Source organism: Podarcis vaucheri (genome assembly GCF_965113315.1).
Source record: "Podarcis vaucheri genome assembly, chromosome: 12".
NCBI classification, from domain to species: domain Eukaryota; kingdom Metazoa; phylum Chordata; class Lepidosauria; order Squamata; family Lacertidae; genus Podarcis; species Podarcis vaucheri.
In genome coordinates this window covers 45,793,649-45,806,263 of record NC_138750.1, presented here as the reverse complement: position 1 = coordinate 45,806,263, position 12,615 = coordinate 45,793,649, and the positions used below count along the sequence as shown (strand labels likewise).

General features: G+C 40.0%; 1 protein-coding gene across 4 annotated transcripts in view; it reads right to left on the bottom strand.

Annotated features, from left to right (window-relative positions):
- The window catches only part of CCDC7 (coiled-coil domain containing 7), a 165,565-nt gene that overhangs the window by 4,646 nt on the left and 148,304 nt on the right, over nucleotides 1–12,615 (bottom strand). For all 4 annotated transcript variants that reach the window (XM_082193696.1, XM_082193698.1, XM_082193699.1 and 1 more), the window contains exons 69-75: nucleotides 12,219–12,335; nucleotides 10,510–10,623; nucleotides 8,807–8,914; nucleotides 5,236–5,355; nucleotides 2,642–2,725; nucleotides 1,503–1,622; nucleotides 645–788 (exon numbers count right to left, since the gene is read on the bottom strand). In XM_082193696.1, the coding sequence (XP_082049822.1) occupies nucleotides 645–788; nucleotides 1,503–1,622; nucleotides 2,642–2,725; nucleotides 5,236–5,355; nucleotides 8,807–8,914; nucleotides 10,510–10,623; nucleotides 12,219–12,335 (807 nt within the window). The remainder of the gene's footprint in view (nucleotides 1–644; nucleotides 789–1,502; nucleotides 1,623–2,641; nucleotides 2,726–5,235; nucleotides 5,356–8,806; nucleotides 8,915–10,509; nucleotides 10,624–12,218; nucleotides 12,336–12,615) is intronic.

Genomic DNA, 12,615 nt, shown 5'->3' with positions numbered 1-12,615 from the left:
CCATGTATCTGCCCCCAAGCCATGAAAATACAAAGTTTTCACTCAAGCTGTGGATCAACAGTTGCTCCCTCCCTTCCCTATGTAAATGGCCTCTCATCCGTGTTAAGGATGTGTTGGGCTGGTGAGGGATAAGAATCTCAGAAAAATCAAGCTCTTGGGAGCTTGAAAAGACTCTACTGCGCACTAGGCAGATTCAGTCTGGAGAACAGGGTACCCCCCACCCCTTCCCATGAAAAGCTTACTGATCTAAAGGGAGGTATCATCATGATTATGAATGCACTGGGTGGTGTTTTAAAGTAAAGCATTCTAAGACATAGGACAATATCTAAATGGAGATGGGAGGAATAAATACAGTGAGAAATCAAGACTTTTTCATCTCTGTTTTAAAAAATAACTTAGAAATTTTAAAAATCACATTCCAAGGAGATGCAAGGGTGTATTCAGGAAGACACCAGTTCAAATAATCAGAAAAAGTTACTTTAAAGTGATTTTTTTGAAAAAAGATGTGAGTAATTTAAAATATTTGCACAGAAATTTGATTAAAATAATCAAATAATTTATGATAACAGCATACTCACAGGGTAAGTGGAAATGTAACAAAGAGTCTGAATGCCATATTTGTACACAATTAACCCATTCCTTACCAAGTGCATTAGCTTGATGTTGTTGTTGTAGCTGTTTTTGTTGTAACTGATAACTTGCAAGATGCAATGCTTGTTGCAGATTTGTTCTATGGCTTGGAAGTAAATTCTTGTTAAACTCTAATATTTCTTGCATTGCAGCCTCCACTGAAACAAAACAAATTGTCTACTTAATTCAAAAAACATTCCAATTTTTTTTATTTTTTTCTGCATATCCACTATCCAAAACTGCAGGTGGGTAATCTTTGCTAACTGCTTTTAGGCTTTTACATTTACCAAATTTGTGAATGGTATTGAAAGATTCAGCTTGTCTGGTGAGTAAATGCTTCTAGAAAGGGGGAAGGCTGAATTTCAAATTGATCTAGTGAAGTTAGAAGTGTTTGTTATATTTTTCTGGACAGGATATGAAATATGGTATGTTAAGTAATCAGATGGAGGCAAGGGTCTTAACAAACAGACTAAGACATAAAAATAGGAGAGGTTAGCCAGTTCTGCACCATCAGCAGAATCTGATTGGTTGAGGTGAGATCCAAACTTGAAAACTAAAAGTTTGGCATCATCAAGCCAAGGTCTAGAGAAGCTTTGAAACTATGAAATGTATGTCTTAAGCTCTTCTGACTGAGAGGTTCCACCAGAGTTGTAAAAATGTCTTCTCCTTTTAAATGTTTAAGCTTTGGTAGTATGAGGAGGATGTTTGTCAAATTTTTCTTGCTAAATAATAAAATGCTTTAATCTACACTTGTCTGGCAGGTTGTGTGTTGACTGGTCTTAATACTCTATTGTTCTCTACCTAAATCAGGACCCCATATTTTACTCACTCATCAAGCCCATATCCCAACACGTATACTAATCATTACTTACAAGCAAGTCTGTGTGAATTTGCATGAAGGTAAGAAGAACTATCCAATTGTGGCAAAGATACTTTGCTCTCTGGAACTCCTTCCAGAAGCCGTCCTTTTAATGCCAGTTCTATGTCCCTCTCTGCAAAGACAGACACAGAAAAGGGCTTATTAATATAAAGCCTAACAACTGACAGTTCACAACCAATAAATTGCAAAGAATACAAGATACCAAGTAATTTGTTTTTAATCTATAAAATAAGGTTTAAACTGCACAGTAATATTTGCATGGGGACGCGGGTGGCACTGTGGGTAAAACCTCAGTGCTTAGGACTTGCCGATCGCATGGTCGGCGGTTCGAATCCCCGTGGCAGGGTGAGCTCCCGTCGTTCGGTCCCAGCTCCTGCCCACCTAGCAGTTCGAAAGCACCATTAAGTGCAAGTAGATAAATAGGGACCGCTTTATAGCGGGAAGGTAAACGGCGTTTCCGTGTGCTGCGTTGGTGCTGGCTCGCCAGAGCAGCTTCGTCACACTGGCCACGTGACCCGGAAGTGTCTCCGGACAGCGCTGGCCCTTGGCCTCTTAAGTGAGATGGGTGCACAACCCTAGAGTCAGACACGACTGGCCCGTACGGGGAGGGGTACCTTTACCTTTTAATATTTGCATGACTAATGGATATGTTATTTCATATTTTCTTGTATATTTGTTCTCTGTCAAAATATGTGGTCCTTCAGCAGCACAATTAATAATTTACCTTGGAAATATTTAAGTTTCCCACAGTGCTGTCAGTACCAAATCCTCACCAGGTGATATCAGGGCTATGTGCCTTCTATGTGCTTGAGATTCTGTTGGCTGGAGTAAGCACCATGTGCACACATAATTTTAGCAGCAGGATGCAGTAGATTTTCTTATACCCACTGATCTTGTGCATGTTGTAGAAGGGACTGCACATGGTGGTTTATCTAAAAGGTTCAACCCCCACCCATCAGATTCAAAAATTCCTCACCCCAATATTATCCTAATGATATAAATGTTTTAAAGGGTGGAGTTAATACCTTGTCAAAATAAAGGCTATGGTTAAATGTGCATTACCTCCTTAAAGTTGATTTTCAACAGTGTCCCATTTTACATGGGAGCATGCTAAGCATGTATAAGACTTACTTAGAAGTTGGTCTTGCTCCTCCTCGACTGTCGTATCATATCCTGCATCTACTGTTTTGCTATCACGCCTGATTCTGTTAGCCACTATATGTTCCCATTGCACAATGGGGAGAAAAATATTCATACATAAAGTTAACTGTTGACACAAGTAAGTTTTCTCCATACATGAAAAATGATTTTCTACCATAGTCAGCTGGATCCTGATAGGTAAGCTGTCCTTTGACTTATTTATAGTACCAGTCCAAAGCAACTGAGTTGTAACCCATAGCTCAGTGTAATTTACAGATGTGTATACAAAAAGCAGTGAAGACTGTTCTGCTCCCTCAGGCAATCATCCAGGTGATAACTTTCAAAGCAGCAGATGCCAAACAGAACCTTAACTAATGGAACTGCATTAAAAATAGAAAATTGCTCAAGTAATTTGAAAAACCAACATGATAGCAGAGGGGATCTTTTCCAGTGAACTATATTCACAAAAGATCTACCAGCCTACAAATATTAAATAAACATCTTCAAATCTTCTTCCTCGGTTCAGTCTCTGTTATCTCTCTACCTGTATAGGCTTTCATTTTTGGCTCCACAGGTGGGGGTTGGAATTACATTATACAAATTATAGGCAAGGTTCTTCTCTAGATTATCCACTGTGACAAGATTATTGGAATATATCAAAGCAATATAGCTAGTTAAAGAGGAGACGGAGAGGAGATATGATAGCCATCCTCAAATATCTAAAGGGCTGTCATATCGCAGATGGAGCAAGCTTGTTTTCTCCTGCTCTGGAGGATAAGTCCCGAATCAATGGATTCAAGTTACAAGAAAGGAAATTCTGACTAAACGTAAGGAGCAACAACAATTTTGCTGTTCAATTAACTACAATCTCCACCAGAGGGCTTATTCTCCTAGACATCTGAATAATTTCTACTATCATGATATGGGCACTTTGAATAATCTGTCTAGGATGAATTGGTCTACTGCACCATATCAAGTTTGTCCCAAGACGATAGTCTACACTGTTCATAATGCTGATAGCAGGATAATTTATCCAGAGAGGAGAGAACATGGGATAGATTGCTCCATGTCTGCAAAATGGTCATTCTGAACTGAACCACTGCTGCAGCCATTGTCTCTTCTTATTTTCTCTACCAGGTTCCTCCTCCTTTGATAGTTTTCTCGACTAGATCTATCTGGTCTCCTATCTGACATTTAGTGGCTGTGACATAGTTGCCAGTGACCTCAATAACTGCAATACTCCATGGTATCTGTCCACACAGCAGCTTGAAGAGGCCTGAGAAGAAGGAAGGCAAAAACCCTACCTCTTAAGGCACAAGTACCTCTCCTTTGTGTGTGAGATGGGTAAACATCAATAACTTTGCCTACATTCTAGAAATTTCTGAAGCTAGCTGTGCCCAAGCATAGATTTCATAAGTGTGAGTTCAGAGTGAACAGGCATATTACAAACATGCACTCTGTTAAATGAACCTAAATGTCCAGCTTCAATCAAACTAATCACTAAGTGAAAGATAAAAACAAAAACAACAAAAATCCTTGACTGCAGCCTTGCAATTTCATATTATTTTTATACAAGACACTTTTAACCACTTTCAGTAAGATCATGCTAATTTTCTGAATATTATATTTTTTAATGTGTAAATAAACTTTTCACATTTATATTCCTCCACTCATATCAAAATAGACATTCAAGGCAACATAATAATATTTATACATAGCAAATAAAGCAAACTTAAAAACACACCTACTAATGCATTCTGTCTAATATATATATTTCAAATGGACAAGTAGAACCAAATGAAACAAGAAATTTGATGGTGCATTCCCTGTCTCATTATTAATCTTTCAACCTGCCTTCAATGTTTGTTCTAGAGAAAAAAATCTGAGAGTATAATATCATCACAAACAACATTCTCCTTATTCTTTTGTTGCAACTGCATTATATCCCACCCTTTTGTGAAATGTAATGTTTTGCCAAGTACCAGCTGTTATAAACAGGCAACTGTGTGCAAAGCAGAACACGCTGCTGAGGAATCGCACAACTGGAACGAGGCGGCAACCGTTGCTAAGGAGCCGGTGATGGAAGAGGACAGTTGAGAAGGCCAATGGTTGCATGATAGAAAAACCATTGGCACTTCAAGGATCCAAAATAATCAGTAATAAAACAAAAAAAAAAATGCCTTGCCTGCGGTCAAATAGAGGAAACAAGGAAATGAGAAGGGAAAGCAAAAGCAAAACGGGAAGCAGGAGGGTTGTGTGTGTGTGTGTTTATTTATTTAACCTCAGCGGAGGAAAGAAAACAAAGGAGTAAAGTTTGAAAATGGACATACACACAATACTAGAAAGTGAAAGGATATAGGAGGGAACAGTAAAGAAGTAGAAATAAAGTGTTGTTGAAGATAAAAACACTTAGCTGACAGAGAAGATTAGAGTTCCCAGAGTTCTTTGCTCTCCTGCCACCGCCACGTGATGAGGGTCATAACCCAACCCATTCGGGTCCTCAGTAACCATATCAAATAATGCACAGTATAAGGAGCATCCTTGGAAGCACACACGATACTTTAGATAACACGTTTTGTACTTACCAGGTACTTTACTTATGTGTATCTGCAGCCCTGAAAGTTGTGGTCTCAATGCAAGCTCATCTGATGGCTCAAGTGAACTAAGTCTCCGTTTGCCTGTTGTCCGTAAAACGCTTTTTGGTACTGAGAGAGATTATTTACATGTTATGGAGAGAATAAGATGAAATAGGTCCAATATACAATTCCCGTCCCCCTAAAAAACACAACCATGTTGCAAAACTTGCAGTCCCTTGCAGCAGTTGAATATTCCACTTGTAGATTAACCCTGCTGTGGAGAATTTAAATACTTGATATCATAGCAATACAGATTCATATGGTGGGAGCCATTGTGGCCACAGGATACCACACCACATCTTGGGTTTGGGCTGCTGCATGTGACCTCCAGTTGCTTCATTGTAGCACTGAAGAGATTAACTGATCCCCCATCCAATCCCCAGGACCTGGAATCCTTCCCAAAAGAAAAGACAAAGTTTCCCAAAAGAAAAGACAAAGTAAATAAGACGCTGAAAATGAAAGAGTTGAGAGGCAGGAGGAAGTCACTAGTGGTGTTCAATCAAGATAGACCCATTAAACCTTGACTAAAAACAGCTAGCCACTTAATACCTCTCTACTATTACATTTCAACTTTTTTTATTTTGTTCTTCCTTTTGCTACAATAGAACATACATCTGCTTCATCAATGCAAAGTATAAAATAAACCTGCAGCTGAGGAAGTAGAGAAAGGGAGGCTTTCCTGTAAATTCCTGTTCATTGTGACTCCTGGAGCGCACTCCAGAACCTTCAGGATAGTATTTCCCTGTGGACAGCAGGCAGGATCCAAAAATGTGGATCATCTTCCCAATCTGGGAAGGGCTACCAGAATAGAAGAACAAAAGAAGCCATAATATCTTTTAAAAAAAGAAAACACCTGAAGAAGAGGTCATAACTGAAGCACAATACAGAACAGCTGAAGAAACAGGAGACAGGAGATGAAACAAGCCAGAAAGAAACTCTCCCAGGAATCCCTCCCTACTTCATCAAAATGTATACAACGGTATAAGTCTGAGGAGGATAGCCATAGTCTGCTGGAATACACAGTGGTGGGTGGAATGCCCTCCAAGATAAAATGGTAACAGGAATTCATGGTAAAAAACCTTTCCTTTCTCCTTTGGTTCCCAGAGGACATTCCATAACCTTTTAGATGTGTGTATATACGAGGAGCACTCATTAAAGATTTCCCCTGATGTACTTCCCTTGGACTGAGACAAACTTAACTGGGCACAGTTATTAGTCCTTCTCTATGTAGCTACCAGCAAGATTCACACACTTCCCCCATTGTTTTATGCAGCTGTGGAGACCTCGTCTGTAGAAGTTGGCAGGTTGTGTTAGAAGCCATAACATGACCTCAGAAATCAGCATTTCATCGTCTGGAAAATGCTTGCCCTTCAAAAATAACTTCATGGTTGGAAAGAGGTGGAAGTCCGATGGTCAGGAGAATAAGGGGGGTTAGGAAGGACTTCATAGCCACAGGACAGTGCTTCCGTCTGAGAAAAATGTGAGTTGTGAACCGGGGCGTTATCCTGCAGGAGGTGGACAACTTTGGTCAGCATACCATGCCCCTCAATTTTGATGGCCTTCCTCAATTTCTGCAGCAGTGAAGCATAGTATGTCCTGGTAATTGTGGCACCCTTTACCAGGAAATCCATCACCACTACTCCGTGTGTTGGCATCCTTCGGGGGTCGAGATGCCAGCTGGCTAGCTCCCAGCTGGATCATGCCTTTCCAGCCGTGATGATCCCCCGATCTCTGGTGTGATGTAAATCAGCGACTCAGGCTTCAAAAGCCTGAGCATGCTATATTAGCAGATGCATACTGCGCAAACAGAACAGGTGTGAGGCTTGTGGAAACGTACTAACAAGCTGCAGATTTATTAAGCATAAATCAGGACAAAGAAAACATGTTGCTTCCCTTTATTCTCCTCAGAGAGACAGTGAAAAGCAAAAGCTATACACACAATGGAATTTCCCAGCAAGCTGTGCTGGAACGTAAACAGACATGTGACATGCAACAGTTCCATGTCTGCAACTAAAGGTGGAATGGAAAAGTCCCAAAAGACCATGAGCATGACCTTGCCCGCTGACAGTTGGACACGTGCCTTCTTTGGAGGTGGTGAAACAGAGTGCTTCCATTGCTTGGACTGGGATTTAGTCTCTGGGTCATAATGATGGACCCATGTTTCGTCCTGAGTAATTAGTCTGGCAAAGAAGTCATCATGGGTTTTGTGACACATGGCCAAAAGAGCCTGTGAGCATGTGACTCGTTCCTGCTTCTGGAAAGGCGTCAGCAGCCGGGGAATCCACCGTGCAGACACCTTTCCCATGTATAAATGGTCATGGATGGGGTTTTTTTCTACAGAGCCCACACTGATCTTGACATCTGCAGCTAGTTGGCAAACGGTTATGTAGCGATCCTCCAAAATGGTGGCCTCCACTTGCCGGATGGTGTCTTCATCAATGGGAGACTGTGATCGCCCAGGAATGGGAGCAGTTTCCACCGAAGTCCAACAACACTTGAACAGGTGATGCCAGTGCTTGACTACATCATACGATGGGGCATCCTCCCCATAAGTCCTTTTCATCTCATCAGATAGCTCCCGTGGTGTGCACCCTTTCAAGTACAGGATGCTGATGACCGCTCTGCATTCAACTGGTACCATTATCAGACATTACTCCACGTTAGCACCTGTAGCAGAGCAACTGTTAGAAGTTCAGAGCTACAAATTACCACGTTACCTGTGGAGAGAGGTATCATTATACAAGTGCAATTTCATCCTCCTACGATAACCGGAACTGGGTCAGGGGAAATCTTTAATGAGCGACCCTCATAAATGTATGTAAACACTCTACATAATTTTTCTACTCAAGTCAGCATCCACAGATGAGAACACTTGAATTTAACCATGCTTAGAAAACATATGTAAAGATACGTTTACAGTTCCCTGAGTTCTGATATCACTGTGCTTCACACCCATGAGCAGTTCCACCTTGTGAGTGTGAAAGGGGAAGGGCAGTCTGCACAAGCAAGAGGCTTGCTGCAACTCATTCTTGTAGTTAAGTATTTCTATTTAGTTGTTTATAAAATATTTATATACTGCTATATCATAAAAAGAAAAAGTATCAAAGTGGCTTATAGCAATAATACATAAAGCATAATAAAAATAATATAACAAAGATAACAGCAGACAACAATTAACCATTGTGGAAAGCTATAACTGGTGGAACAAATTTTTCAGCAGGCATTTAAGAGCTGACATAGATGGTTTCCTGTTGCAACTGATCCAACTCTCTGGTGACTGTGGGACATTGTTTAACCATGTTTTATAGTTTTATCTATTGGTTGACAAAAGCAGTGCTATTTTTTCTAGAAAAAGGTGCTTTCCTGGTTCTCTTATAAAGGCAATGGCACACACCTGGGAGGGGCCAGAAGGGTTCCAGTGAGTTCCAGCTGAAAAAAAAAGCCCTGGACAAAAGACTGTGTAATTAACTATTTTCTGAGCAAAATATGTGTCTGCTATATAATTTGCCTTTGCACTCACTCTCAAATTTAGGTTTTTCTAGTTTCTCTGCTTGAAGAGCAGACTGAAGATCTCTTATATTTGCCTCCAATTTTGCAGCCAAAGCCCTTCGTTTTAATGATTTCTCATCTATAAGATAAAACAAATAAAATATACTTAATCACAGGAACTATATAGGATCACAGGGGCTTATCTATATTTCAGAGTCTCTGAAAGCCACAGCCAGAAGTAGTAGAGTAAATTGCAATTACACGAAACAAAAAAGTGTACAACAAGTGTTGAAAATTTTCTGAAGCTGGAACCAGTACATGTCAAACACATTCTGCATGCAGTTCCAACAGATAGAGAATGTTAGATTTCTTACATAGCTGACTCTCAACTTATGCACATTAAACTTGTGTGAATTCAGCTTTACGTGCTTGACTGGGGAAAAGGAGGTGGGTGGGTATTGCAGGGAAAACATTGATAATCCCACCCTTCATTGAACTCACCTTGGGAGTATTCAGAGGTGCAGAGAGAGTGTTTAGCAATGCAGTTAGAGAGTGTACAGACTAAGTAATGCAGTCGTCAAGCACCAGTAAATGCTGCACTGTGCTTTTTACAAGCCATTTTCTGGTGTTTAAAGGGCTGTTTTGACTATATGTTATTTTGGCTTTACATGCTATCCCTAGAACATAACATGCACAAAAGATGAGAGTCAACTGCACCGTAAAACCTATTCACTAGCTCTATTATTCATAAAAGTAGAAAACTGCAAAGAATCATTGGGTTGTTAGCCTCCAGTACAGACGTACCTCAGCTCCCAAACACCTTGGGAGTCAAAAGTTCCGGCTCCCGAACGATCAAAAACCGAAAGTGAGTGTTCCAGTTTTCTAACGTTCTTTTGGAAGCTGAACATCCGACGGGGCCTCTGCGGCTTCCAATTGGCTGTAGGAGCTTCCTGCAGCCAATCAGAAGCCACACTTTGGTTTCCAAAAGTTTCAGAAGTCGAACGGACTTCCGGAACGGATTCCGTTTGACTTGCAAGGTACGACTGTATTTTCTTTGAAAGCCAAATTAGACATGATGACAACATAACCTGGTTTGGAATATAAATTTGTTCAGCTCAAAATGCTCAGATGTAATAAGAATCAAGCATTAGTTCCTTGATAAAACAGCAATTTATCTCACCATGATTTTTGGTTACACAATGATGCAGCAGGTCATTCCAAATGCCACGCACCAACAGAAGAGGACAGCTAGGGCATTGCTGCATCCGTGTTCTCACCCTGCCCCCAAAAGTATCTGTCACCTGAAATGGTTGTCTTATTCTGCCTAAAGATACATCTGGTTCTGAGTCTGACAACCAATGAATTCCATGGGCTAATGAAAGAGTTTGCTACTTGTTACATATTAATAATCAGGAGCTCAGGAATATGTAGGTGAATATATTTATTCATTCTTTCCTCTATCCTTTAAAACTATCTAAGCTCTAAGCCAGTGATCTTTACCACATTTTGTGGAATATATTAACAACCCTTTTCTGGGGGTTTTGTTCTGCAAAGTATATACAATATACTGTAATATTACAATATATTACAAGTCTTATTCCTGTGACTGCTCATCATTCAGAAAAAAACCCCAGTTATATCCTTGGGTCAAACAATTCTGTATAAGTTCTTGGATTTTGTTAAACAAGACCATCAGATATGTTAATCCTACTTTATTATATTCTTCCCACTCACCCTCATATTGTGTACTTAAAGCAGCAACCTCTGAAGGCAGGAATTCTATTGGAACTTCTTCAAAATATCTGTCCACAATTCTTTTTTCTTTTGTTAGCTGATCCAATTCTACCTCTAAGAAAAATAATTTGAATTTATTCCTGGATAGCCTGTTAGAGCATGTTGCTGATAACACCAGGGTTGCAGGTTCGATCCCCATATGGGACAGCTGCATTTTCATGCATTGCAGGGGTTGGACTAGATGGTCCTCAGGTACCTTCCAACTCTTCCATTCTGATTCTGTGATTTTAAGTTAAGAAAACTTCTGAGCAGTCTACTTTTCAGTTTTTATTGAAATTTGAGCTAGGTACAATTAAGTAAGTTAATATTTATTTATTACCCACCCTTAAGTCCATAAAGGGTAGGTAATAAATAAATATTAACTTACTAATTGTACCTAGCTCAAATTTCACTCAGGTGTACAGAAAAGATGTACAGGTGTACAATAAAGCACCAACACACACAAACTTAAGAGACCCAATAAATCAAACCCAAGTCCCTTGCATCCTTTAAGTGGGATTGGGATGATTGAAACTTCAGTCATGGCTTCCTGACTATGGATTTTGTTTGGGGTTTTTTGTTTTTACAGACTAACTCAACTTCCTTTACCTTTTGTGTGTCTTGAAGAACACCAAATATAACTGTTAGGAAGAAGGGTGCCTAAGTGAAGGATTTCTAAGACCCTCCTAGCTATAATACCACCCCCTCTGCTTTTACCATTCATATACATGCCTAAGCACAGAACTCTGTGCCTGCATCTTCCTTAACTAGCACAAAACAAACTCCCCCGTCCCACCCTGCTCCAACTGTCTGGGCATTGGACTCCCCCCCCCAAAAAACACACACAAATACTTTAAAGCAGAAATAAATAAGTATTTGAAATAAGAACACAAAAAAGATCCTAAAACCCAATAGGATGTAAGTTAAGAAATAAATCAGCAATTTAAGACCATATGGAGTACAGAAAATAACACACACATTAAAAAAAAACTTTCTTACCTAGCCTCACCAAATACCTGCTCACCAGCCTGAACCCTCCCCCCCACACACACACAAAAAGCAAAAACTAGTTTGCACACCTTCGTTGTAATAGCAGGTTAAAATAAAACTAGAAGAACAACAGAAAGAAAGGGAGAACAAGGAGGCAGAAAATAAATGTTTTATACATTTTCAGAGCAGTGAAATGGAACGTGCCACCCCTGCCTTTGGCCTTGTCTCAAAGTCAAAGTGTCTAGCAAATGGGGCTGACATGGTGGTAATGAACATTAAAAAAAAAAAAAATTAAGAGGGGGCAGAGGAAAAGGAGGAGAATGGAGGAAGCAGAGGAAAGAGGAAGAAAGCAGCAATGCCCCCATAATGAGGTGGCTTGCATGTGGCCATGTGATAGTAGAGTGGCCTATTGGTGCTGAGAGCCCTCTGAAGGCTGGCATCACAGCTGGGATCCCGTAGACGCAATAAGAAGATTTTTAATTAACAACTGCAACAACTATTTTTATTATTTAAAATGACAAATTTCGTCGGCATTATAGAAGGACCACAAAAGCTCTTTGGAGCTTTAATGCAACCCATGGACTGCCCTAGTCTATCTGCCCTAGTCTAGCACTAGCCTGCCCTAGTCTATCTGTTCAGAAAACTCAAAGAAACACAGAAAGTTTGACTACAATACTTACCAGACATGCTATCTTGCTGAATAATGCCTTGTTCTTGCAGATCTTTGATACTTGATCGCAAATATGAGAACAAACCTTTTCCAGCTAATTCTTTGGGTGTTTTGTCTTTTTTGGTGGCTTCAAAAACAAAAGCAAACCTTTAGTGAAAAATTTAATTTAACTTCACATGAGGCAAGAGCCCTGGGCTCCTTTGGGGAAGAAGAGTGGGATATAAATTAAACAAATACTAATCATAAATAAATAAAACTTTGTGCCAGTGCCATCCCATCCAAAAGCATAAGGCACTGCCACAGAGGCACTCCATGTGATGAGAAAGCAGTACATGTTTACCAGTGCTACAGAGCTTCTCCACTCTCAATTGTCCAAAGGTTCCCTGCTCTCTTAAACAATTTTAACT